The sequence below is a fragment of the Rhinopithecus roxellana genome, chromosome 5 (assembly GCF_007565055.1).
Source record: "Rhinopithecus roxellana isolate Shanxi Qingling chromosome 5, ASM756505v1, whole genome shotgun sequence".
NCBI classification, from domain to species: Eukaryota; Metazoa; Chordata; class Mammalia; order Primates; family Cercopithecidae; genus Rhinopithecus; species Rhinopithecus roxellana.
The window spans coordinates 13185415-13212045 of record NC_044553.1 but is presented as its reverse complement, the minus strand read 5'-3'; the positions used below and the strand labels follow the sequence as shown (position 1 = coordinate 13212045).

General features: G+C 39.8%; 1 protein-coding gene and 1 non-coding gene across 2 annotated transcripts in view; both read right to left on the bottom strand.

The window, feature by feature from the left end:
• The window catches only part of LOC104666138 (cuticle collagen 2-like), a 119119-nt gene that overhangs the window by 90600 nt on the left and 1888 nt on the right, over nt 1-26631 (bottom strand). The window contains exon 3 of the mRNA XM_030930081.1: nt 26404-26561. Within this exon, the coding sequence (XP_030785941.1) occupies nt 26404-26561 (158 nt within the window). The remainder of the gene's footprint in view (nt 1-26403; nt 26562-26631) is intronic.
• LOC115897796 lies at nt 14400-14502 on the bottom strand. The gene has a single exon (XR_004057590.1). It is a non-coding gene; the product is annotated as a U6 spliceosomal RNA (small nuclear RNA).

Below are 26631 nucleotides of genomic sequence, written 5' to 3'. Positions count from 1 at the left end.
GTTTAATCTTTTGTACAAAGTTCCTAAAACTAAGAAATATTAGTCACACACAGCTAGTATCTATGAGTCATAAACTCTTAATAACATAAAATTAAAAGGAAGAGCTTCTTACCGGGTGCGGTGGCTCACATCTGTAATCCCAGCACTTTGGGAGGCTGAGGCAGGCGGATCACCTGAGGTCGGGAGTTTGAGATCAGCCTGACCAACATGGAGAAACCCCGTCTTTACTAAAAATACAAAATTAGCCGGGTGTGGTGGCACACCTGTCATTACAGCTACTCAGGAGACTGAGGCAGGAGAATCGCTTGAACCTGGGAGGTGGAGGTTGCAGTGAGCTGAGATCGTGCCATTGCACTCCAGCCTGGGCAACAAGATGTCTCAAAAAAGAAAAAAAAAAAAAAAAAGAAAGAAAAGAAAAAGAAAAAGAAAAAAAGAACTTCCAACTAACTAGTGTTTTTTGTTTCCCAACCAAGAAAAACGTACAGATATTATTTATATCCCATTTAAAACAAATTATTTTTCCAGTTTTATTGAGGTATAACCGACAAATAAAAATTGTATATATGCATGGTGTACAACCTGATGATTTGACATTCATATTCACTGTAAAATGATTGCCACAATCAAATTAGTTGACACATCCATCACCATACATAGTTACCATCGTGCGGTGGTGTGTGGGGTGAGGACACTTAAGATCTACTCTCTTAGAACATTTCAATACACCATTAATTATAGTCATCACACTGTAAATCAGATACTTGGAACTTATTCATCTTATAACTCAAAGTCCATACCTTTGACCAACATCTCCCCATTTTTTCCACTTACCTGCCCTGGCAAAATTTTAAAAATAAATTTTATTTCCAAGTAGCATGTTTAATGATAGCACTCACTAAGTCATCAAATCTAAAGAGAGAAGAACTACTTCCCCAAAGAGGGGAAGGTAGTAAGGAAATTTCACTAACAATCAAAGAAATATAAATTAAAACAATTAGTATCATTTTTGCACATTTTAGGCATTGAAATGTGTTTCCAATGCCATTCAGACTGATGAGGTTGCAGCCTCACTGAACTTTGCACTGATTTCTGCCAATACTGTAAATACCTCATAAAAATCATGAAAATGTTTACTTCTTTTGATCCGATATTTTCACTTCTAGGATTTATTGTAAGCAACTACTTCAACCAACATAAATACATATGTGCACAAAAATAATCCCTTTACAGTTATGTTTAATCATACATATAAACCAAAAATATGTCAACATTTGGAATAAGCCTTAATAAATTTAATTGTAGCATCGCAATTATTAAGCCTATTCAGAAGCATAGAAAAATATTTATTAGTTAATGACAAGTTATTTCATGTTGCCAGATTATTGTATCTTTAATTCTTTTTTATAACAAATTGGGATATAAGTAACTACCGAAACAAGTAATAAACTATGAAGTCACAGTAGCAAAACAGGAAATAGCATGACTATCCTATTGTGTCATCATGGAAACATACATGATTTTAGAAAGCAATATATACATACTCAATTCAGCAAATGTTAATGGAATACTACATATCACACACTTTGCTAGGCTGGGAGGGTGCTAGACTGTGGCAGAGGCTATTGGCTACTCACCAAAATCTATGTACCCTTTTTCTTAGGCACAGAGCTAGAATACATTTGCAGTTAGGTAGCCATGTGACTAAGTTCCAGCCACATGGAATGGGAACAGGACGTGTGCCACTCCCTCCCTGGCCCATAATGCCCTCCCATTCTCCTCTGTACTCTTTCTCCCTTCCAGCTGGCTATGATGGAGATAACTACAGTGACTATAGAATTTGAAGATGGCAAAGTCTCTATCAGCCTGGTACCCTAAAGAAGTGTGTGAAGGAGAGCTACTGGAGATTCTGTTCATATTCCCAATACTCTGACATGAGCAAGAACTAAACTTCCATTGTCCTGACCCCATTACTTGTTTGGGTGTATTTACTACTGCAACCTTGCCTACCCTATCAGACATGGAATTACAGATTATTTATTTTAAATGTTTTTATTTAAAATTATTGGCTGAGCACGGTGGCTCATGCCTGTAATTCCAGTACTCTGGGAGGCTGAGGCGGGTGGATCACGAGGTCAGGAGTTCAAGACCAGCCTGGCCAAGATGGTGAAACCCCCGTCTCTACTAAAAATACAAAAATTAGCTGGGCACAGCGGCAGGTGCCTGTAATCCCAGCTACTTGGAAGGCTGAGGCAGAGAATTGCTTGAACCTGGGAGGCAGAGGTTGCAGTGAGCCGAGATCGCGCTACTGCATGTCCAGCCTGGGTGACAGAGCAAGACTCCATCTCAAAAATAAATAAAATAATTAATTAAATTAAATAATTATATCCCATCAATTAAATTTAAAAATCCTAAATCACCATGTCATTAAGCCATCTTTTCTTTTCTTATTTGCTAAAATGCCTACAGCTTGCTCAATACAGTGAAAAAGTAGACCATCTTTGTTTCTTACCGAAAGAGGTGATGGGAAGTTACAAAAACCTAATTAATTTTCTTGTTTGTCAATTTAAAATTTGTTAGGGTTCAGAAGACATTTGAAAAATGTTTAAATAATTCCAAATTATACTCCTCAACTGAGATTTCATGTCTCATATTTCAGACCAAAGTAGATTTTTTTTTTTTCATTTCTTCATGAACTTTCTAAAAGGAAAAAAAATTTCCACCTATTGGAATGCTATAGTGGTCTCAATGTAGCATTGAAGTACATTGTAGTTTGAAGTACAGTGGTCTTCAAACATGTACTATTGTGGGGTTTTTTTTGTTTTTTTTTTGAGACGGAGTCTCGCTCTGTCGCCCAGGCTGGAGTGCAGTGGCCGGATCTCAGCTCACTGCAAGCTCCGCCTCCCGGGTTTACGCCATTCTCCTGCCCCAGCCTCCCGAGTAGCTGGGATTACAGGGGCCGCCACCTCGCCCGGCTAGTTTTTTGTATTTTTTAGTAGAGACGGGGTTTCACCGTGTTAGCCAGGATGGTCTCGATCTCCTGACCTCATGATCCGCCCGTCTCGGCCTCCCAAAGTGCTGGGATTACAGGCTTGAGCCACCGCGCCCGGCTATTGTGTTATTTTTATGTAGCATCCATAATAATCATTATTGGGGACAAAAACTAAATGTATCAGTTTAATTTCATAATCTCTACTAAAAACTTGCTTAGAATATGACATATACATTAGAAACTGAATGCTGGCAAACACACCTGCACATTAAGATCTAAGTATATTTAGCAGAGGGAAAATCTTTAAAACAAGAAAAAAATTCATAAATTAGAACAAATACTCAGAACTGAAGGTATCATATGCCTAATTGTATTTGTAACACACAGGTTTAAAACATTTTTTCATCCATGTGTTTCAGAGTCCTTTCACCTTTTTTACATTTCAGTCTGTCTTAGAGTGTATAGGTTAAGGTTTTCATCATAAACAATCTTTTGTTCAAGTGAAAAGAATTCATCCTATCTCAGGCACAAGATTCTGAAAACCCCCTCATCACAAACTCCCTCTTCAGGTCAGCAGGGTGCCATCGGCACCAACAATCTTTTTCTATTTCTTTCTAAATACAAACACAGAGCACCTCTCCCACAGTTGGATTGCAGTAAGTATTCCCAGATCTTAGAGACACCTGAAAACCTTGGATCTCCTCAAAGAGGTAGGAATTGTTAAACTGAAATTCAACTCAATGAGAAATTAGGTTGTGCAAATGTAATTCACCGTAAAAGGAGGGCTGTCCACTTTAAAGTTAAAATTACCACATATTTATCATCATCTGACGATATTAACCTTGTCTGACTTTTAGCTTCTATAAGCCATAAAATAAGTTTGAACTTAGTTCTCTCTTTGTGTCTGATGGCAAATAAAAATTGTAATGTTTAAAAGCCAGTAAACAGGAATTTACCCTCAGGTATCGTAATTAACAAGGCAGTAAGGTTAAAGCTACCTATTAAGGAAGAGAAAAAGTGCCTCACTCTTTGTTGAGTAAATGGGGCATGTGGGGAGGGTGTACACCCCAATACTCTCTTCTCTAAAATGAATGTCACTCGGATTACAAATTAAAATAATAACCTATTCCACACAGGTAGATAATTGTTCTCACGGTTGTACTTCTCATTTGGTGTTTATGGGAAGCACTTCAGAATTACTTAATATGATTTTAATGGCAGTGGGAAAAGAAGTTGAAAGCTTAAAGAAAGGAACAAAGGTAAAAGGAGCCCAGGATCCACCTCCGCTGCAGCAAGTGGCACTGAGGCCAGCTGCAGGTGCGCATACCCCGGGCTGGAGGCTGGAGACAGAAGCCCTACATCTGAAATGTGGTGTTCTCATGGGTTGCCTCTCAAAGCTGATGCAGGGCCTGAGTTGTTTTTTAACTCACCCTTATATTTAAGCTATTTAAACAACTGCAAATCTGAGACTCACAAGAAATTAAAGGGAGGAAAAATTAAGAAGCACTTACAAGTAGTCGGCTCACGCCTGTAATCCTAACACGTTGGGAGGCCGAGGCAGGCAGATCACCTGAGGTCAGGAATTCGAGACCAGCCTGGCCAACATGGTAAAACCCCATCTCTACTATAAAACACCAAATTAGCTGGGTGTGGTGGTGGGCGCCTGTAATCCCAGCTACTTGGGAGGCTGAGGCAGGAGAATCACTTGAACCCAGGAGGCCGAGGTTGCGGTGAGCCAAGATTGTGCCATTGCACTCCAGCCTGGGCAAAAAGAGCGAAACTCCATCTCAGAAAAACAAACAAAACAAAACAACAACAACAAAAAAAAACACAAAGAAAACAAAACAAAAAAACCAAGTAGTCATTAAAAGGCTGACTACTTAATGTACCTTAACAGTAACTGTACCTGCCAAGGGTAGGGAGGGATCACCACCCCAAGCAACCTGACTGTAAAAGGATAAATGCATTCAAGTATGCATTCATTTATTAATTTATCCCAGCATTTATTCAACAGATATAGGATGATGCTGTAGCTCTGAGCTGGGCTCTGTGCTAGGAGATGGGATTATTTTTAAGAACAAGGTAGACCAGGTTCCTGTTTTCAGAGTGGGTCTGCGTGATGATTAGCTGGAGTGCAATGGCACGATCTCTGCTCACTGCAACCTCTGCCTCCTGGGTTCAAGCAATTCTCCTGCCTCAGCCTCCCGAGTAGCTGGGATTACAGGCGGCGGCCACCACACCTGGCTAAATTTTTATTTTATTTTATTTTTAGTAGAGATGGGGTTTCACTACATTGGCCAGGCTGGTCTCGAATCCCTGACCTGGTGATCTGCCCGCCTCGGCCTCCCAAAGTGCTGGGATTATAGGCATGAACCACCGTGCCTAGCCTGATGATTAGATTTTGGGAATCAATGTAAATGGCCATCTTATTCACTGTTTCAAAACATCATAGAAATTTATAGTGACTTCATTTTAATTACTTATCTCTTTCATTTGATCAACAAATATTTAGTGACCACCTGTTGTGGATTCATCAGAACCTGCTTTGGAAGAGCACACTTCACTTACATCCTGTCTAAACTAGATGAGGTTCAGGCTGAGTCAAACTCTCAATTATTGCCTTCTGAAATTGGATCACTCCCAAGGAACTGTATCTTTTTTTTCTTTTTCTTTGAGATGGAGTTTCATTCTTGTCGCCCAGGCTGGAGTTCAGTGGTGTGATCTCAGCTCACTGCAACCTCCACCTCCCAGGTTCAAGCAATTCTCCTGCCTCAGCCTCCCGAGTAGCTGGGACTACAGGCACACACCATGCCTAGCTAATTTTTGTATTTTTAATAGAGATGGGGTTTTGCCATGTTGGCCAGGCTGGTCTCGAACTCATGCCTGCATCTGCTTATTCTGTGCTTCAGCCAGTTGGATACAGCCTGTCAGCTATACTATATTTATTTCTATTTCATGTCTTTGTTCCACTGTTCCCTGTCCTCCATATTCCTCTCTGCTAATCTAATTCTTACTCATTCTTTTTTTTTTTTTTTTTTTGAGACCGAGTCTCGCTCTGTCGCCCGGGCTGGAGTGCAGTGGCCAGATCTCAGCTCACTGCAAGCTCCGCCTCCCGGGTTTACACCATTCTCCTGCCTCAGCCTCCCAAGTAGCTGGGACTATAGGCGCCCGCCACCTCGCCCAGCTAGTTTTTTTTTTTTTTTGTATTTTTTAGTAGAGACAGGGTTTCACTGTGTTAGCCAGGATGGTCTCGATCTCCTGACCTCGTGATCTGCCCGTCTCGGCCTCCCAAAGTGCTGGGATTACAGGCTTGAGCCAGCGCGCCCGGCCAAATTCTTACTCATTCTTAAAGGCCCAACCCAAAAAAGTATTCCTTTCTTCCTAGGGATCTTCCCTAAGTTATATTACATCCCTCACCTGAACCTATTGTCTATACTTCTCACTGTCATCTTGTGACATCTTTTGTATCGCAGCTTTATTTTGTGGCTATGTTTCTTTCCATGTATGTCCCAAGGCAGCATGCTGCAAATGCCACTTGCCCCTCTAGAACCATCCTCTACCTTTCTCTACCCTTCTCTGTAGAGTAGGACACAGACCTTTGTGAAGTATGTCAGCGAGTTCCCCTGTGTTCTGGCTCTTGGTTGAGTTTAACCAATGCAAGCCACCAGCAGGAATCAGTGCATGGGAGGAGAGGGTGTGTAGCATTTGCTGCCCAGTGCCCACCATGCTGGGATGCACTGGGTCAGCATTCATCTCCTGAAGGCCACTGCATCCATCAGGTGGCCCTCTCCTCCAGCTACAGCCACAACCACAGCTCCGGCTAGCCTTGGATTCCAGTTCCCAGCCCTTTCCTTGACCTCTTCAGGCTTATGGGTGGTAATGGCTCCCAAGTGTTGCTAGTCTCATGTGCTTCACCACCCCTTGTGGTTTCCTGTGTCCCTGCCAACACATTTGTAAATACTCCCTTCATTGAAGTCTCCTCAACTGCCATGCTTGAGGACACCATCAATTACCATCCTTAAGTGCCAGGACCCTGACTGCTAGGGCAGCAACTGTGGATTTTGCTTCTATGTATTCCCATGAGTTATGCTTCCATATAGTCCCCACAACATCTAGCTCACTGTGGGGCTTAATAAGCATTTGTTGAAGGAAGGAATAAAATCATGGACGGACTACCATACCTGAATTAACACTAGATACTTCACAGAAGAAAAAGAATCTCTATGAACTATGGTTCCTCAACTAATAAGAAGATTCACCTTCACCTAGTACCTATACATAACCAAACATAGTGCTATTTCATTTTTTCTTATCGTGTTTCTTCTTGAATCTGTATTTATGACATTAATTAACCTATATTAAAATAGTTCATATATTTAGTCCCACTTATTCTGGGGAAAAAATTAGTTGGACTCCGATAAACTGGGTTAGTTGAAATGAAACTTACGTTTTTCTCCTTCTTTGCTTTTCACTTATTTTAATGGAGTTTCTTTACTGATGACCCAGTCATACCAGACTTTGGCCTCCTATTTTCAGTCCTTTTTCTGGACATGTTTTTGCATTTCTCAATCAAATGGATACAAAATTAAATAGATCTGATGAATACATAAGCTTTCAATCACTTGAGAAAGTCCCAGCTTTTTCACCTGCTTATCTCCACCCTTTTCTACTGAATATCCTAGGTGCCACCTGACACATGCCTGTCACACATGGGTGAGAAAAGAAGTACGTTAGTTCTGTGCAGTGGAGATGAAAAGATAGTGTACATAGATAACCTGGAGAACAGGTTAAATGACTCCCTGAGCAGTGATCTTTTGAGAGGCTGTCACTTCTCGAAAGTAAACTCAGATACCTGCAGCCTGGTCTTCCTCCCTCAGTGGTCTTTCTTAAGCAACCCTCAAGCTCTTCTGCCTTGTCTTTCAGAGTCAGAGGACAGCCTGTTACCACAAAATACATGCTCCTTGAACCATAATGGTTTGAGCAGTGCCACTATCTGATTAGTATCCTTTTAGCATCACTATGATTGTTCACCAAGAATAATATTACAACTAATTGCATTTATATATATATTTATATATATTATATATTATATATATAATATTGCAACTACTATTGCATTTATAGCCAATATTCCATGAAGAAATAACTGTTTGGTAGTTTGCTAGGTCAATGAACAGCAACAGTAGGTTGATTGTGGTGGGAATACCAGGGTCCTGCTATTCAAAATCCTAACAGTGGTGTAGGTGGATTGAGAGTTATAACCATTAACCTTGAGGGATTAAAAAAAGACAAAATTATTTCAGCCAAATGTTTCATAATTTCAGTCACCATGGAATTAAACCTATGAGAGATTTTGCATCAGTTTCCATACCTAAAAATTCAGAGAGAAAGAAAAAAAACTATAACAAACTAGCTTCAAATTTTTATTTTATAAGAGAAATGATTCATGATTAGTGGCAAAGAACTACATACTGACTCTTCTGAAAATGTATTCAACATTATTTCCACTTTCTCCCAGGATGAAATTGTGGGGTAAAGCCAGTGGGTTTTCAAAAGATAAATTTAGCAATCACTATAAAATGTAGAGGGGTTTAATCCTCTCTACAGCAATTCCCTCTTACCTATAGTTTCACTTTCTATGATTTCAGTTATCTGAGATCAACCAGGGTTCAAAAACATTAAATGGAAAATTCCAGAGAAAAAGAGAAATCACATTCACAAAACTTTGATTACAGTATATTGGCTTTTGTGTGTTCTTTTGTTTTGTTTTGTTTTGAGACAGCGTCTCCCTCTGTCACGGAGGCTGGAGTGCAGTGGCATGATCTCGGCTCACTGCAACCTCCGCCTCCTGGGTTCAAGCAATTCTCCTGTCTCAGCCTCCCAAGTAGCTGGGACTACAGGCGTCTGCCACCATGCCCGGCTAATTTTTGTATTTTTAGTAGAGACGGGTTTCACTATGTTGGTCAGGCTGGTCTCGAACTCCTGACCTCAGGTGATCCACCCACCTCAGCCTCCCAAAGTGCTGGGATTACAGGCGTAGGCCACCGTGCCTGGCCAATTACAGTATATTGTTAATAACTGCTCTATAATATTAGCTGTTATAGTTAATGTCTTACCGTGACTAATTTATAAATTAAATTTTGTCATAGGTATGTATGTATAGGAGAAAACATAGTATATATAGAGTTCAGCATTATCCAAAGTTCAATATTATCCATAGTATATATAGAGTTCAGTATTATCCAAAGTTTCAGACATCCACTGGAGATCATGGAACACAACCACTGTGAATTAAGGGGAGATACTGTAGTTTCTGATCTTTATTGCATTTTGAGTGTATTTAGAGGTCTGCTCCTTGAACCATGCTCGTTTGAGCAGCACCACCCACTGCCCACCCTCTAGAGATAATAAGTAAATAATCAAATATCCAAAATAAGCTTTCCTCTTAGAAATAAGGAGATGAAGAGTGGTAAGCAGCAATGAGCAGTGGCATGGGTGGTACAGTTTGAACTTTAACATTTTGGCTTTCTTCACGAATAGAGATACTGATTCTTTTTCCTCCAAGATGCTCTTCTTTACACTTACACTACTATACTATGTAACTACTATAACTACTATAACTTCTATGATCATCCTTTAGGATTAAAAAAAACTGAAACCATTTATTTCTTCATGACAAGTGAAATGGTAAAAAAAAAAAAAAAAAAAAAAAAAGGAAAATAGATAAAGAAACATTTTACAGTACAAGCAAACACAAGCAGCTCAGGTGAACATCAGAAATGGGGAAGTATCCGGACAATTTTGCAACATGGAAGAAAGTCTTTGAGGTAAGTAATTGAATTAGAGACAGCTAGCATAGCTTTATGAAAGCGATACTTGTGTACCTTACTAGTTGGAATGCTTTAGAGGGCATTACTGCCATAGAAAGAAAATGGAACACAATGGATGTCATATAATTGTTAAAAAGCCATTGAATGTTATTAACAATGAAGATTATTGGCTAAGACTGCATCTATTGTGTAAGGTAAAATAGCTTGTTGGATTAAAAAACTGTTCAAAACCTGCAAAAAGTGAGTGAATGTTAATGGCAATTTTTTTTAAAAACTGAAGAGGGGTTATCAGCAAGGGTGAAAAATTAGCTTTGAAAGCAAATGACTAAAATTGGAAGAATACACACGATCCAACCTCATTACATTGGACTATTGTGGTATCTTCTCTGACACTAGCTACTAAATTTCCAGGTACTTTTAATCGTATTATGTTTACAGTCTTAAAATAAACCCCCTTTCTGAAGAAGGGATGGAAAGGAAGGGCCACGTTTAACAGAATACAATTCAGTGTGTTGACTGTAATTATTGGAGCACAAATTCTTGACTTTTTCAACTTAGCTACTTAAAAAGTACAAACATACCTTTTCTTCTATCTGTAGAGACAACATAGCCAAAAATCAATGCTATCTTACCTATATTATTTACCTGTGTATATACAAACTTGGCTTACAGTAAATTATTAACATGCTATATATCTACAAACAGGTAGGCAAATTTGACACTGCTAAAAGATCTGACTCATCATGGTCTATCAAAAAGACTCCGTCTATAGTATTAATTCCTCTTAGGAAGTTTAGACAAGTCAGAATGACCCAAACTTTTTATTGTATCCAATTCAGTCATAAAAGGTGGGTAGAATCTCCAAATCTTGGGCCAGGTACAGTGGCGCACGCCTGTAATTCCAGCACTTTGGGAAGCCAAGGCGGGCGGATCACCCGAGGTCAGGAGTTTGAAACCAGCCTGGACAACATGGTGAAACCCTGTCTCTACTAAAAATACAAAAATCAGTCGGGTGTGTTGGTGGGCACCTATAATCCCACCTACTTGGGAGGCTGAGACAGGAGAATCACTTGAACCCGAGAGGCGGATGTTGCAGTGAGCCAAGATTCCACCACTGCACTCCAGCCTGGGCAACAGAGTGAGATGCCATCTCAAAAAAAAAAAAAAAAAAAAAAAAAAAAAAAAATCTCCAAACCTGTTTCTTTAATCTTGAGTGTAGTATTTTTAGGATACATAAATCTGTTGTGGCAAAGAGTTTGTTTTGTTTTGATGGCTTATGATGGAAGTCATATTTTCTGCAATCTGTTCTAAGCAACTTTTTTTTTTTTTTTTTTTTCCCGAGATGAGTCTCGCTCTGTCACCTTGGGCTGGAGTGCAGTGGTGTGATCTCCGCTCACTGGAAGCTCCGCCTCCCGGGTTTATGCCATTCTCCTGCCTCAGCCTCCCCAGTAGCTGGGAATACAGGTGCCTGCCACAACACCAAGCTAATTTTTTATATTTTTAGTAGAGATGGGGTTTCACCGTGTTAGCCAGAATGGGCTTGATCTCCTGACTTCGTGATCCGCCCTCCTTGGCCTCCCAAAGTGCTAGGATTACAGGCATGAGCCACCGCACCTGGCCTCTAAGCAACTTTTAAAGAAAAAATAAAACAAAACATAATCAGGGCAGATTCTACAACAAGTAATTGAGTGAAAGTACTATAAGTTACAATCCAATTGTAAATCTGATTGTAAATCAGAAAGTTCTGTAAGTTATAATCTGATTGTAAATCTATGTCATAGTTTAAATTAGATTTTGAAAACTAAAAAACCTTGTGAGACACTATTGAATGCTCAAAATTATGGAGAATTGATATTCATATTGATATGTATATATGCGTTTGCTATTGTCTGTTAATAATGACAGCTGTTACAATAACAAGGAATTGCATAAAATTCATTTGAACACAATGGGTCTGATTCAGCAACTTGGATCTGTTAAGAATATCTTCAGACCGGGCGCGGTGGCTCAAGCCTGTAATCCCAGCACTTTGGGAGGCCGAGACGGGCGGATCACGAGGTCAGGAGATCGAGACCATCCTGGCTAACATGGTGAAACCCCGTCTCTACTAAAAACTACAAAAAACTAGCCGGGCGACGTGGCGGCGCCTGTAGTCCCAGCTACCCGGGAGGCTGAGACAGGAGAATGGCGTGAACCCGGGAGGCGGAGCTTGCAGTGAGCTGAGATCCGGCCACTGCACTCCAGCCTGGGTGACAGAGCGAGACTCCGTCTCAAAAAAAAAAAAAAAAAAAAAAAAAAAAAAAAAAAAAAAAAAAAAAGAATATCTTCAGTAAAGCACTTTATTGTACGTAAACACTACTTTACATTTTGTAGTAAGTATTATATACTCTACTATATATTTTGCTCATTGACCAGTTACATTAGAGAATGGATTTCAGTGACAAAGCTATTAAAATATGGAGAGTATCTTATGTTAAAAGAGTTTAGTGTATCCAGATTGTAGTGGTGGTTACATGAATCTATACGTACATTAAAATATTCACAGAATAGTACACCAAAAGAAGTCCATTTTACTGTATGATGATTCAAATAATAAAATTAACTCTTTTTTTTTTTTTTTTTTTTTTTTTTGCGATGGGTGTCTTCATCACATTGCCCAGGCTGCTTTGCACCACCATAACCAGTCAAAACTAATATTCAAGATGTAACAAATAGCTTAGTTTTTTTAAATGTTTGTGCTGGGCTCTGAAAGATAAAATATAACCTGTGGCATAAAATAAACATTTTTAAAGTTATAAATAATGTTAAGACTATAAATAACAAAAAAAAAATTTTAAAGTATAACCCCCCAAATATCACAAAACAATCTATCACAGATGGAATCTGGGACTCTGAGCTTTTTCAAGGGAGAATTTCAAAGCTAGTAAATCTTTACAACATAAACTTCCTACAACCTCAAAAGATGAGATGGCTTTCCTAGGGTTTACTAGTTGGGAATAAATATTTTGCTCACCAATTAATAAAAATAATTGTAAAATTGTGTTTGCTTCATAGAATAAGAACTGGAAGGAAACTTAAAGAATCATTTGATTATCTTCAGGCAGGTGTAAATAAAGGTATTTAACCAAAGCTTACAAATCTCTTCTCAGAGATCTCCAAACAAAGAGATTCCACAATGGCCACCAATGAACATATTCTCGTGTTTTAGCACTAGGATAGCTAAGCTGGGGATGTGAGTCTGTGTGTTTCTGCCGAAACAGCTCCTATGTTAAGTTCTTTCATCATCTTGGATCTCTCAAGGTATGGAGAACTACTATAAAAATTCCTCTTCTAGAAAATATCCATGCTTTTCAAGACATTAATTGCATTCTCTCTTTAGCCGTTCTTCTTCAAGTTTAACAAACCTACCCTTGATGTGCTATGCTCATAGAGATGACCATAAGACATTTCTATCAAAATAGCTCTTTCTGTTCACTTTGGGTTGTCCACATCCTTTGTGTTTTAAAGAACAGTGACCAAAGTAGGCCCTGTACTCAGCCCAAGTCCCGAGAGTAGAGTGCTGGAGTGCTTCCTGGGCCATGCATACTATGTTTCTCTTTCTTTCTTTTTCTTTCTTTCCCTCTTTCTTTCTTTCTTTGTGCCTGTCTCTTTCTTTCTTTCCAGTCATTTTCTTTCTTCTCTCTTTCTTTCTCTATCTCTCTTTTTCCTTCCTTCCTTCCTTCCTTCCTTTTCTTTGTTTTTAGCATTCTTGGGAGAAGAATGTGTTGTATATACAAACCACATACAAATGGGCCTCATGTAAAACACAAAACCCCGGTAAAGAAGCACATGGTTCTTTAGTTAATTTTTTAGTTAATGATGGAAGTGCATGTAAGAATATAAAAAAGGAGTATCCTCCAGCCAAGGATGTACAAGTAAGTGACTGAAATAAAAAAGAAAACTCCAGGCAGTAGCCAGAGTAGTTACCATTCCCTTTCTATCAACACTAGGGGGGATGTGTAGACCCCTTTCTCTACAGCAGCAGAACAAAATTAAACGAGTTTTATAATTGGCAGACATAACAACTTACAGATGACTACACAATTAAATGAGGAGCCATCTCTGATATTTGTACCATAATAGGAACAGAAATATCTAGACCTGTAGACATAAAGTTGATGAAGACACTTGACATTAAATTTCGAACTTCAAGTAACACCCATAGACCAAGATTTTTTTGTAATTCCTGAGTCAGTCCTGATTCAGAGAAGTGACCAGGTTGGCATAGGCCAACTTTGGATATGAACAGGACCCAAAGGAGGCCCAGCAGAGACCCATAATCAGCTAGTTGATGAGGAGGAAGACCAAACACAGAATCAGAACAAAGGATTCTGTAGTCTTAAGGACAAAAGTGTTTGCCCGCCCATTATTGTGGAAAGGATCCATGCTTCAGGTGAACCCTCATATATTTTTTACTGACTGGCATATTATTCATTCTGTGGTATATTTCATTTCTCTTCACTGAACCTTTTGCAATCTTTAAAAAAATTCCTGCTTATGTACTCATTCTTTATTTTTTTATTTTTTGGTTTTGTAATTTAAAAAATGCAGAACGGTTCACAAATTTGCATATCATTCTCACGCAGGGGCCATACTAATGTTCTCTCTGTTGTTCCAATTTTAGTGTATATGCTGCGGAAGCAAGCACTACATTCCCCTTCATGTGCCTGAACTTAGTGGACACAAGAGAGCTGGCTTCTAAATTCTGTTGCTCAGAGTACATAAAAACAAACAAGGCCTGGCATGGTGGCTCACGCCTGTAATCCCAGCACTTTGGGAGGCCGAGGCGGGCGGATCACGAGGTCAGGAGATCGAGACCATCCTGGCTAACACGCGAAACCCCGTCTCTACTAAAAATACAAAAAAAAATTAGCCAGACGTGGTGGCGGGCGCCTGTAGTCGCAGCTACTCGGGAGGCTGAGGCAGGAGAATCACTTGAATCCGGGAGACGAAGCTTGCAGTGAGCCAAGATCACGCCACTGCACTGCAGCCTGGGCGACAGAGCGAGACTCCGTCTCAAACAAACAAACAAACAAACAAACAAATAATCAGTTTCCCCTGTTACTGTTTGCATGTGCCACCTATTATTTACCCAAGGGTGAGACCTGTTTTGTGAAGAGGAAAAGAAGTTCTGCTCTAGAAACTGTTGAGTGAAGTTTTTGTTTTATATTGCAGGTGGGGGAGGAATGCAGCAGGGAGGTTTCCATGAAATTGGCATTGTCAGTTGCCCAATGCAGAACTTGTGGTAGCTTGAGCTAGTCACTGTTTTAAATTCCTGAAAAAGCCAGGTGTGGTGGCATGCACCTCTAGTTTCAGCTACTTGGGAAGCTGAGGTGGGAGAATGGCTTGAGCCCAGGAGTTCTGTGCTACACCAATCGCATGTTTGCACTAAGTTCAGCATCAATATGGTGACCTCTTGGGAGCAAAAGACCAACAGGTTGCCCAAGGAGGGGTGAACCGGCTCAGGGCAGAAATGAAGCAAGCCAAAACTCCAGTGCTGATCAGTAGTGGGATCACATCTGTGAATAGCCACTGCATTCCAACCTGGACAACATGGTATCTTATTTAAAAAAAAAAAGGAAAAAAAATCCTGGAAAAAATAAACCCTGAAAATTGTGGGCCCATTTCCAGTTTTTCTCCGCTTCCCTGACAAGAGGTATTGGTGCAAAAGAAATAGCAATTTTTGCCATTAAAAGTAATGACAAAACTGCAACTATTTTTGCATCAACCTAATAATATGGGTCCGGGGAGGAAACCAAAGATTAATGCCTCAAATAAAGCAGAAGTCTTGTCATGTAACTGCCCTTCTTAGACTACTTGGGCTGCTATAACAAAATACCATAAACTGGGTAGCTTTAAAACAGCAGAAGTTTATTGCTCACCATTCTGAAGACTGGGAAGTGCAAAATTGAGGCAGATTTGGTGTCTGGTGATGGCCCTGCTTTCTGGTTTGTAGAGGCCACCTTCTTGCTGTGTCCTCACAGCAAGATGGAAGGGGTAAGGGTCTCTCTGGGGTCTCTTTTATAAGGACACTAATCCCATTCATGAGGGCTCCCTCATGAATCACTTCCCAAATCACTTCCCAAAGTCCCCATCTCGTAATAGCATCACCTTAGGGGTTAGGATTTTAACATGAATTTTGGAGGGACACAAACATTCAGATGATAGCACTGCCCAAATGCTAAATGCAAACTCATTGTTGTTCAATGTGTTATTTAAAGGCTGTGCATTATTGCATTATCGTCCCCTTGTCCTCTTTCCTTCTGTAATTTGTCCATATTAGGCTGCTCTATCTTCTGGCAGTTCTCCTCTCCCTTCTCTCTGGGTTTCATTCCCTAACAAGGGCTCTGTGTCTGTCTCCCTGCCCAAACCCATTGGTAACTGTAACTACCACCTTAGTCTTGCCCAGTGGCAATATCTTCACCCATAGATTTAACTGAGGCAAAACTATTACCTGTTAAATAACATTAGCTCTGCAGCATAAACACCTGAGTTAAGAAAAAATTACTAGTACACAAGTCACACATAGTGTTGGGGAATATTAGTTCTAAACATCTGACTTAAGAAGAAATGACTAGGAGACAAGTCATACATAGTGTTGGAGAACACTAGTCCTACAAGACATAAACAGATAAGGCAGATGAGGTCCAAGCCAGTTTCTCTATGGGGAGATGTCTTCCACTTAATATAACTGAATACATTACAAAAGAACGAAAGAAAAGAAGTAAAGGAAGAAAGAAAGAAAAGAAAAAAAAATCCAATAAATCCACACTCAAAAAAAAAAGGAGGCAAACTGGTATGGACAGAACAATTAGGAAAACAACGATAAATTTCACTTTACATGTGCTAGACAAAGGAGTCAATATCACGAAAACTTAACCGTAACAAAATATTTTGCTGAACAGTATTTGGTCCTATATTAAGAAATCAATGTCCATAGACACAAGTTTTAGTTTAAAGAAACTAAAAACTTAAGATGGTCAGATTAAAGATGTCTTTCATTTTCCTCTTTATAAGTTTATGTATTTTTCAAATTATTTGGAAGGAAATTTTGGAATCAAAGAAAATTTAAAAACTGAAAATTCTTTTATGTACTTTTCCTGTTGAATTAGTATTCTGTTTGTGAAATAGGAACGTGATATCCCCAAGCTGCTGTTGATGTCATCCAGTTGTAGCTAACTATGTGCTTATATAATAATTGAAGTGAGGATGAGAAATATATCTTACAGAAAGTGACAATATTATGCCTTTATACTTTGTCAATATGATCCCAAATGTGAAGATATTTGAAAATATCTGTTACTGATTTTTTTTCTTTTCATCTAGATTAACAACACTACAGAGCTATCTATATTTTGGTAGTCACCAAACTTTTAAAAATGTCAATATCATTATACATGTTATCCATTCTCTACACCAGGATTTTTCAACCTTGGAACTATTAACACTTTGGGCCAGACAATTCTCTGTTGTAGGGTGCTGTCCTCTGTAGTGCAGGATGTTTAGCAGCATTCCTGATCTCTACCCAGTAGATGAGAGTTGTGATGACTAAAAACATCTCCAGACATTGCCAAATGTCCCCTGGGGGGACAAAATTGTCCCTGGTTGAGAAACACTGCTGTATAGTGAGTTATTACTATCCAAATATTTTGATTATCTTTTTAACCATTACCTATTACCCCAGCCACATTAATCATGCCATGATTCACATTGATCACAATGATTAAAGAAATTATAGATTTACTATGGTGCTCAGGCACTTACCATTAGGCTATTAGACAAAGTCTGGGAATACACGGAGAAAAAATTCCCATAATTACAAAAAATAAAAGATTACACGGAAAAGCAAAGGTGTTGGCTGTACACTAGGATCAAATGACATTCATTTGTTGAAGTAGTCTGAGTGACTCAAAGACATACAGCAGCTATTATTCACTTAGCTACAACACAGCAAATATTAACACATATTTTGAAAAGGAGAGATGTTGCTTCATGTGACAATACTGATAATATTTAAGAAGAGATGTTAGTGACTCATCAGACACTCAGGCAGTCATGATTTTTCCCCTTAAATGTCACTAATGATTTTTCTTACTGCCTTTTGTATTTAAGCACATGTTCAGTGGCACCCACAATCAAAATTCTATTACAAAATGCAATATCGAATATCTTACTTTTATTTTATTTAAGTAAATATTGTAAATGATCATAGTGAGTAACATAAACAATAAGTATTATTTGTACCACCATTCTTCTAGATTGTAGTGATTTTTATTTCATCACTGTGAATGGTGGATGGTCTTTTGTCTCCTCTAAATATCCCATTCCTCATGGGATAAATTAAAATGACCCATAAGCAAAGTTAAGTTTTAAGCGGATTTTTTTTTTTCAAATAGGCAGCCTTGCCTTTTACTATTATCCTCCAATTTCCTTTTTACATTTTCAAGGATAATATGTGAGTTTTAAAACTTGTTTAATTTAAAATGACTCTTTTTAAAAAAAGAAAACACTGTAGTGGGATGCCGGGATTGCATTCATCCCAGCATGCCCCACCACTGTTCTTTGGATGGCAATCACAGGACCCAGACATCAAGCTGTGGAAGAGATTCTTCCAAGCAACAGCATCTGGCTCTTTGGCAAACTGAACAGGCAGTTGCCCTGGTGGCTTTGGAGTTGCCTCTGGGTCTGTCACAGGGTAAGGCTGCTGATGGAGTGTCTGGATTCTCATCTCCTTTTTCATTTCACTGTCTTTCTCATATACATTTTGAGCATCAAGAGACCCACTCTCTTCCATAAGGCAAATACTGCCCTCCTTAAGCCTGATGAACTTTTAAATAAACCGTGTTGTACTTCCATAAGTATCCCTTTCCATTGCCCACATCTCTTACGGAAGTGTAAAAATAGGCAAGCATTCTGGCATCAGCAACACTAGCATTCTATTTCACACCCCACCTACAGAGAGAATCAGAAATTCAATGCTCTATTCTCAGTCCTGAATATTTTAAGCTTGTATTTTCACCTTCTTTACTCATAATAGATCGTTTTGCCAGTTAAATTTAATAAATTCATATTTATAATATGAATAGCTACCTAATCTCATAAAACTTTTTTTTCATTCTTGGGATCACATAATCTAAGCTGGTAAGGTGGTATAAAGACTGTAGGAGCTTAGTTTGAAGAATTTATGGCACTTTAAAATCATAAGTGCAGTCCTTGGAACAAACAAACACCTTGAATACCAGAATCAGCAGCTCCAGAACAAAGGGGCTCTCATACCTTCTTAGCTGTGAAGGAAATTAAAAAGACCAAATTTGAAAAATAAAGAATGAGTTTTTAGAGGTTTGGGGATTAAAAAAAAATTCCTCAACCTGCTGAATAATTTGCATGAAAACTATTAATCAATATGGCTTCTCTACAGACCACAGGCTATGCACGGGCACTATTACCCACAATTCATACCCAAAAGGTAAAGTACTATTGGTGAGGATGTGGCTCAAAGTCTCTAGCGTGTCCAAACACACACTAGATCAGTAGGACTGATTTGTAAGAGGTAGCATTTAATTCTTCCTGTGAGAATTCTTCAGAAAAAAAGAAACCGTCATGCACTGGCCACCTCATGGAGACTCAGTTTTCATCTGTTATTTGATCAGCACATTCAATAACTCCATCAATAACCTATGAAAACTTCCATGAAAACTTCTGTGTTATGAATGGAAAGTGAATAAAATAGAGAGGGGGAGAATTTTTGTAAGAAAGACTACATTTGAGTGTAAGTTGTTACTCAAAAAATCCTAAATTCGAGGGGAATTTAAACCCATTAATTTCTAGGACTGACAAGCAGTTGAAGCTAAAATGGACAAAAATAAATAACAGTAACTACTTCTAGCCCAGAAAGGGGGTTTTAAAAAGTAAATTGTATTTGTAATTAATTAATGCTTGCTTTTACATTCTGTTTGAAATAAGATAAGAATGTAATGATGGCATATATGCATATATGGTCTCTATCTTTTAGCGATGAACTAAAAGAATATAGAATTAAATCTAAAGTTTGTTTTTATTCCTAACAAAAAATTATTTTTTACTGAGGAGCACATATTCTAAACACATAATAAATCATACACTCAGCTGCCTTCTGATTTTATTTTTTAGAAGCAAATTAGATTTGAACATTAAAAGTCATATACTTTTGTCAGTTCATGCAAACAATTCCTACAGCTTTCCCTGGGAACATTGCTATGGATGAGCAGTACAAGTCCTTACAACTTAGAGCAAATCTCTCCAGGCTTAATTTTCGGCCAGAAGAGAGCAATGAAAACTTTTAGATCAAATGTTTATTATTACTATTCGATTATTTGAAATGAGAAAAATACAAACCTCTAGACATAATCAATTCCTGACAATTGCCTACTACGTAGTAGGCGCCCAGATATGCTTGTTGAATGCATACACGAATGAATGAATGAATGTGAGTTCATGTTACAATAAACTTTTGAAAAAGTACTTATGCTCTGGAGACATTCTGGCTTGATAATCACAAATCTTTAGATAAATCAGAGACTTCAATAAATATTTTTGCACGTGAAAAAAACAAATTTATCCATCCCACCATGTGTGCACCAATTGGTTAATAAACCAAATTGATCAAAATGTGCAATTGGATTTAAGAATATATGGTCTAATGTAAAATGTTGTTTGCTTTTACTGAAATGTTTTCATTAAGACTCTAGACTTGACTGAAGTTATATTTACCCTATGCCAACTACCAGGATATTAAAAATATTTCTTGATGATAATGAAATTGTTTGGTTTCCCTCCAATTCCTTGGTGAATATCTCATGTTTACAGAATATCTTTTTGTTAGAGAAAGACTTCAACCACTTCAACCACTACTTCTGGTTTTTGGTTAAAACAGTAGGAAAAGGTCAGAGTAGACTTAAGCCCAAGATTCTGTTGATACTCAAGATCTATACCCCATGCCTGTTTCTTCTGACACATTTTGCTTATCTGACACATTTTGTCCATCAAATACAAGAGAGCATAATCAAAAGGGTTACTGCTTTTCCAGTAACCCAGAATACACCATCTACACGTGGGGTGATCTGTGTGTCCCTTAAGTGATGGCTTTAATCATCATATTTGGGAGCTAAGTATTGGAAGCAATGATATCTTTGACTTTTTGCATGTTCATTGGTTGAATAAGCTGCCAGGAAACTGCCATTTAGGCTAAGAGTTACTGTCTGTGGTTGAACTCACTTAAATGGTATTCAATAAATGATTAGGAATGTCATTATTGAGTGGCTATGCAAAGTCAGACACTTGTTAATAAAGATGCCTCCAAGCATCCATAGGTTAAATGCTAAGAAACAGATTCACAAATGGAAGCAAGTCTCTTTTTGCTCTTATGTTGTTGGGCAAGTAAGACATCTAGACTTCAAGCTATCCCTAGGAGACCTGGTGTCCTCCTTACTCCAGCTGACACACATGGCCTCACCAAAAGCAGAAACCAGAGCTTGGTTGATAAATAGTAACTGAGTACTTCAACGTTTGCAATCTGAAAAAGGCATTTAAAATGAACAGGTGAAACTCTAGATCCATCATGCAAGGAGGCTTATCTAACATTGATGGAAAGCTGCAAAGAAGGCGAGAAGATTCCTAAACCACACCAAGTAGCTGATAGTTGACTCTCACCAAAGGGAGGTTACAATGTTCTAGAGACTCACCTGCCCTAAGGGAGGAAGAGCAGGTACCTGGGGTTTCGTGGATATCTCCAGGCCTGCTTGTCTTCAGAGTCTTGAAGAGGCTACCTAGCCCGTGGGCAAAATCACAAAAGTGGCAAGTCTATAGGAAGTCTGTAGATAAATCGATGGAAGCAGGGAAGGAAGTGGGGTATGCTTGATTGAGGGAAAACAGAGCTGGCCCCAGGATACTGACGGCTGCAGAAGGAAGCGTGCATTTGTGGAAGGAGCTTTCCTGTGAGGCTATGCCTCAAGGGAGGGGAGTGTATTCAGTTGGCCTTGGAGGACAGGGTCCTTCCTCCTCCACGAGGCTGGATGTGTGCAGGTGTCCGCAGGTCAGCCGCCAAAGCGACTACCTGCTCTTCTCTCTTCTCTCCTAGACACTTCCGACGGACTCAGACCCCAGCAATATCTCTCCCTCGCACTGCGCTTGGCTGATCAAAGCGAGAAGCTTTGCGAACTCCCCAGAGGGTGCACGCTCCCCATCTAATCTTTGGTGAAGAGAAGCGACGGCCTGGTCACAGTGCGCCTGTCAGCCTGCAGCCGGCCCTGGCTCACACTGGGGCGGGTTGTGGGGGATACTGATGGGGGCGCCTCTTTCCCTGGCTGTCTGAGCCTTAGCTGGGAGACTGTGCTGGGGAAGAGGCAGGGGCAGAGCCAGTTCCGAGGGGTTTAGGATGCCAAGCAAGAAGGGCCTACCCTTTCGCGAACATCGAAGCACTTCGTGGAGACCAAACAGAGTTTGCCCCTTCCCCAAGCTGTAACGGCCCCGGGGGTCTTGGGACTGCGGAAGAAAACCGCGTCCTCGAGTCCTGGCGCCCGGGAAGGCCAGCAGTCTCAAGGACCAGGCCCGGCACCAAGGACTGCCACTCCTTCCGTGCCGAGGGCGGGATCCCGGGGGTCCACCAGTCCCACGCTGTCTCCCCTAGCTCGGCGCCCTAGGTCCGAGGCGGCCGGCGTGAGGTCTCAGCTGGCCGCACCTCGCCCAAAAAGGGAAAAGACCAGAGGCCGCCGACGTCTCCTCCCAGTCAGAAGTTGGGACGCACTAGGGTGTAGAAAGGTCGGGATGTTCCCCCACCCCAAACCCACACGCGCTTGCGAGCACACACGCAGACACAGAGACACGCGCGCGCGCACACGCACACACGTAAGCTTTGCTCCCCGGGCCTGAGAGCCGGAGAGGGGGCGCTTTGGAAAACTTGGCTGATTCGCGGGATGACCATGTGCGCTCACGACTGTACCCGCCAAACATAATCTTAATTTTACAAGATGTTTTTCCCTATAACTTTTCTGCAAATGAGTCAGAACAGAACCCAGTTTCCGAGGCAGCCCAGTCTGGTTTGCTAAATATCTCAAAATGTACCAGGTGGTTCTAAGCTTCCAAATCCTCCATCGAGCGGGGGCCGCAGCCGCCCTCACCCGGCTCCGCGCGCGCAAACGGAAGGGTGCGAGGTTTGCGCAGAGAGCCAGGCAGCCCGGGCGCCTCCAGCGGGGCGGCGCAGCTCGAGACCCGGCGACCCGCCGGCAGGGGCGTCCAGTCCCGCGCCGCACTTGCCAGAAAATAGCCCGCCTGACCACAGCCGGCCCTGGCGCTTGCACATTAAGAAACTCAAATTAAGAAGTGGGTGAATTGGGAAAGGAGGGAGCCGGGGGAGTTTGCACCGTGTATCTCAGGTATGAGCACTTTTCCCTGACATTGATGCAACTGCATTAGAGTTAATGGCAGCAGCCTGCTTCTCATTATTAATTGTCTTTGTGTTTGGATAAAGTATGTAATCTTCTTCTCAACCACACCATTAAAATAGGTTGCCTTTTCAATTAAGAACTGTCGTGAGCACAGCAGTCAATTTTCCTAATGAAGATGCATTATATTTTCACTTTTTTTTAAATAATGGAAAATCCCAGGTTTTCATTAGACACGATTACAGAGAAATACAAGAGGGCTTCTCTAAAATTCACGCGGTCATGTAGTGCATTAAACGCCAGGCTTTTAAATAAATTGAAATTTCTGCAGATAAAAGAAAAGCATGGCTATCAAATATGTTGAAACACGCTTCATTCAGATTTTTAAAAGCAAACATGATGAGTTCATTTTTCCAAATGCACTTAACAGATACAACAGTTTTTAAAAGTATAGTGACTGCCTGAAAATTCACCATAAACTTTTTTTTTGGGGGGGGGGTCCCTTCTAGTTGACGGATGATCTGCAGATCTTAAACTAAGCGGTGAATGTTGGAAATGCACTATGCACATTTAGATAATGTTCGGCCTTTGAACAAATGCCTCAGATTAATCATTCAGCAGCACAAACGGTCTGGACTGTGCACCTACAATTAGTTTTTATTTGTTTGTTTGTTTATTTGCTTTCTTCCTTGCTTTCATTTTCTTTTCTTTTCTCTTTTAAGACAAATTGAAAGCCAGTGACGCTGGTAGAACTGTTTAAAATTCTATACCTTCGAGATAAGCAACTTTCCAATTGTTGCAAAAAAATTAAAAATTGCAAAATTCTAATTTTGAAGTTTTAAAATTGGTCAGAAATATTCATTCCTGAATCCGAAAATGGAAAGTTTGCATTCATGAACAAAAATGAAAAAGTGTGTGTTATTTATTCTCTAACCTTGGGAATCTGGGACCATGTAGTGAAAGGGATCTGTCAAGATTTCTGGGTATTTTGTTAATAAAAAATTAAGGTTGCTATCTTTTGCGTATGAAATACTGTTTCGGGTGAACAATTTCTGTCTTTTTCTTTCTCCATTCAATGTGAATACTCTCATAGGAGCCACATTAGGGAATACTGTTTGAGAGAAAAATAAATCAAATTCTTCTAAGTTGAAAAAAATAAAGTTCCCAACAACCGCCAGATTTTTCTTTGTAAGGCAACATCAGTTGGTTTCTTGTAGACATGATCTTTTCCAGGTTTGAGGTGTATGTTTTTTAAAAATTGAACTCTTTTTTTTTTTTAATCAACCAGCCCCTTAAAATGATCTGCAAAGGGAGGGAAATTAGATTTTCGATTAAAACCTTATCCCATCTCGAAGGATTACTTTATATTGATTCTTAAATATGGCTACAATTGATGGACTCTAATTAAAAATCCAAAGGAAAAGTCTGTCGTGCCCATATAAAAGAAGCTTTTCATATACAGGAAATAAAGCTTGTAAAAGGTTACAAATAAAAGATTAGAGATTTATCCAAACTAGTTTAAAGCTTCACTGTGGTTTTCTTTTCTTCTTTTTTTCCTTTCTTACAAAACCATTCCTGGGTCTTTTTTTCCCCAGTTTTAAATGAAGTTTGCAAACAGGCAAGATATTGGACTGTAATGGTTGTTTTATATCAGCTCTGTAAGCTCAAGGCTGCTGCCTGCAGTAGAATTGATTTCAAGGAAACTTCAGGACCAGGAGATGAAAATTATGTAAACTGACAGCTACCACCCTTCATCAATCCATCCACATTCCCATCCACACCCTCCTAACACACACACACACACACACACACACACACATACACATACACATACACAGACTTGCCTCACACTTCTCTCTGTCTCACATCCACACATGTCCTTCCTATCCCTCACCATAACCTTACTCTGCACACACCCTTGGTCCCCACACTCTCAGGGACAGAGGCACAGCTCCCGGCTCACACTCTGCTCATAAATGTCTCACAGCCCCACATCTCGCACTTGTCACACAATCTTAATCCGTTTCATTCCGGAACAACATGGTCCTCTTTTCCTCTTTTTCACATTTGGAGTTTGTCTCCCTACTCTTTTATTGAGACAGCCCAATCCTATCTTTGAAGTTATTTCTTTCTCCCTTACCTCTTTTTTGAGGCAACCACAGTGCAGGGAGTGAGAGACCCAAGCTTAATTTATAAGTGATTTGCTGCCTTATTTTTTCCCCTACATTCTGTCTGCATTTCCAATCTTAAATCCTTATTTAAAAAATTATGGTTAGTCTCATCAAAGTTTATAATAAAGACATATCTAAAAACCTAATGAAAAAATGACTTCTTTCTAGGTATTATGGTGCTTCTAAGGCAAAATGTAGTCCCTCACTGTCCACTGAATTGCTGAAAAGATTGGAAATTAATGTTCATATTTCTGAAGTCAGTGTTAAGGAAGTCTAACTGGCTCCTTTCCCTCAAGAGGCTATGTTCTCACGGAATATGGGTTTTGTTCTTCTTTTTTAATTAGCCTGGAAGAATCCTGGGATGTCTTCTCTCCCCTCCCCCTCCCCCACACCCCACCCCCACCAAAGTTAATAAACTTGGAGGAAAGTTTGGAATATTTTAAACTGGCCTGGCTTGTGCGGTGGAGAAAGTGAGCCTAGTTAGTGCCACGCATGAATCTTGATTTCAAAATATGAGTATCAGACATATTCTGGAAACTGCACACAAGCTCTGGCAAATAATTTGATTCCCTTCGTATTGGTTTTCTTAATTTAGCTTCTGAATGCTTATATCTCATATGCATAGCAAAATAATTGTGCAAGTGGCAATTAAAAACCATCCACTTGTTAATGAAAATTATCTAAAAACACAAAGCATGCTACCATAAGTCAGATTCATAGAAAAAAAATGTTGAAGACACAGGACACAGAAAAAAAAAGTTAAACACAGAAATACAATGAACAGATAGTAAATTGGAAGTTCAAGAACTTACTGAAAATCAAGAGTTAGACTTTTCATCCAAAGAGTCTTTTTCTCCCACCAAGCATCTAAGGTTTTCAGTAAAATAGCCCAACCCCCTTCCCCCAAAGCCAGTGGCTTTTGTCCTGACCTAGAATAGGGTTTGTGGGGACTGTACCTGAGCCGGACTGTCTGCAATTTCCAAATTGACAAGAAGAGACTGGAAGATAAAGAGCATGTTCTTACAGATGAAGAACAATTTTGCAACTTTTCCAGGCGACACCCAGGAGAAAGCTTGCCTGCTACCAACTGCTGCAGAGTCTGGGCAGAATTCCTCTAGAAAGAAAAAGAAAGTCTTTCCCCCCCCTCCCTGTCTGCCTCTCTCTGTCTCTAGTTCTCTTTCTCC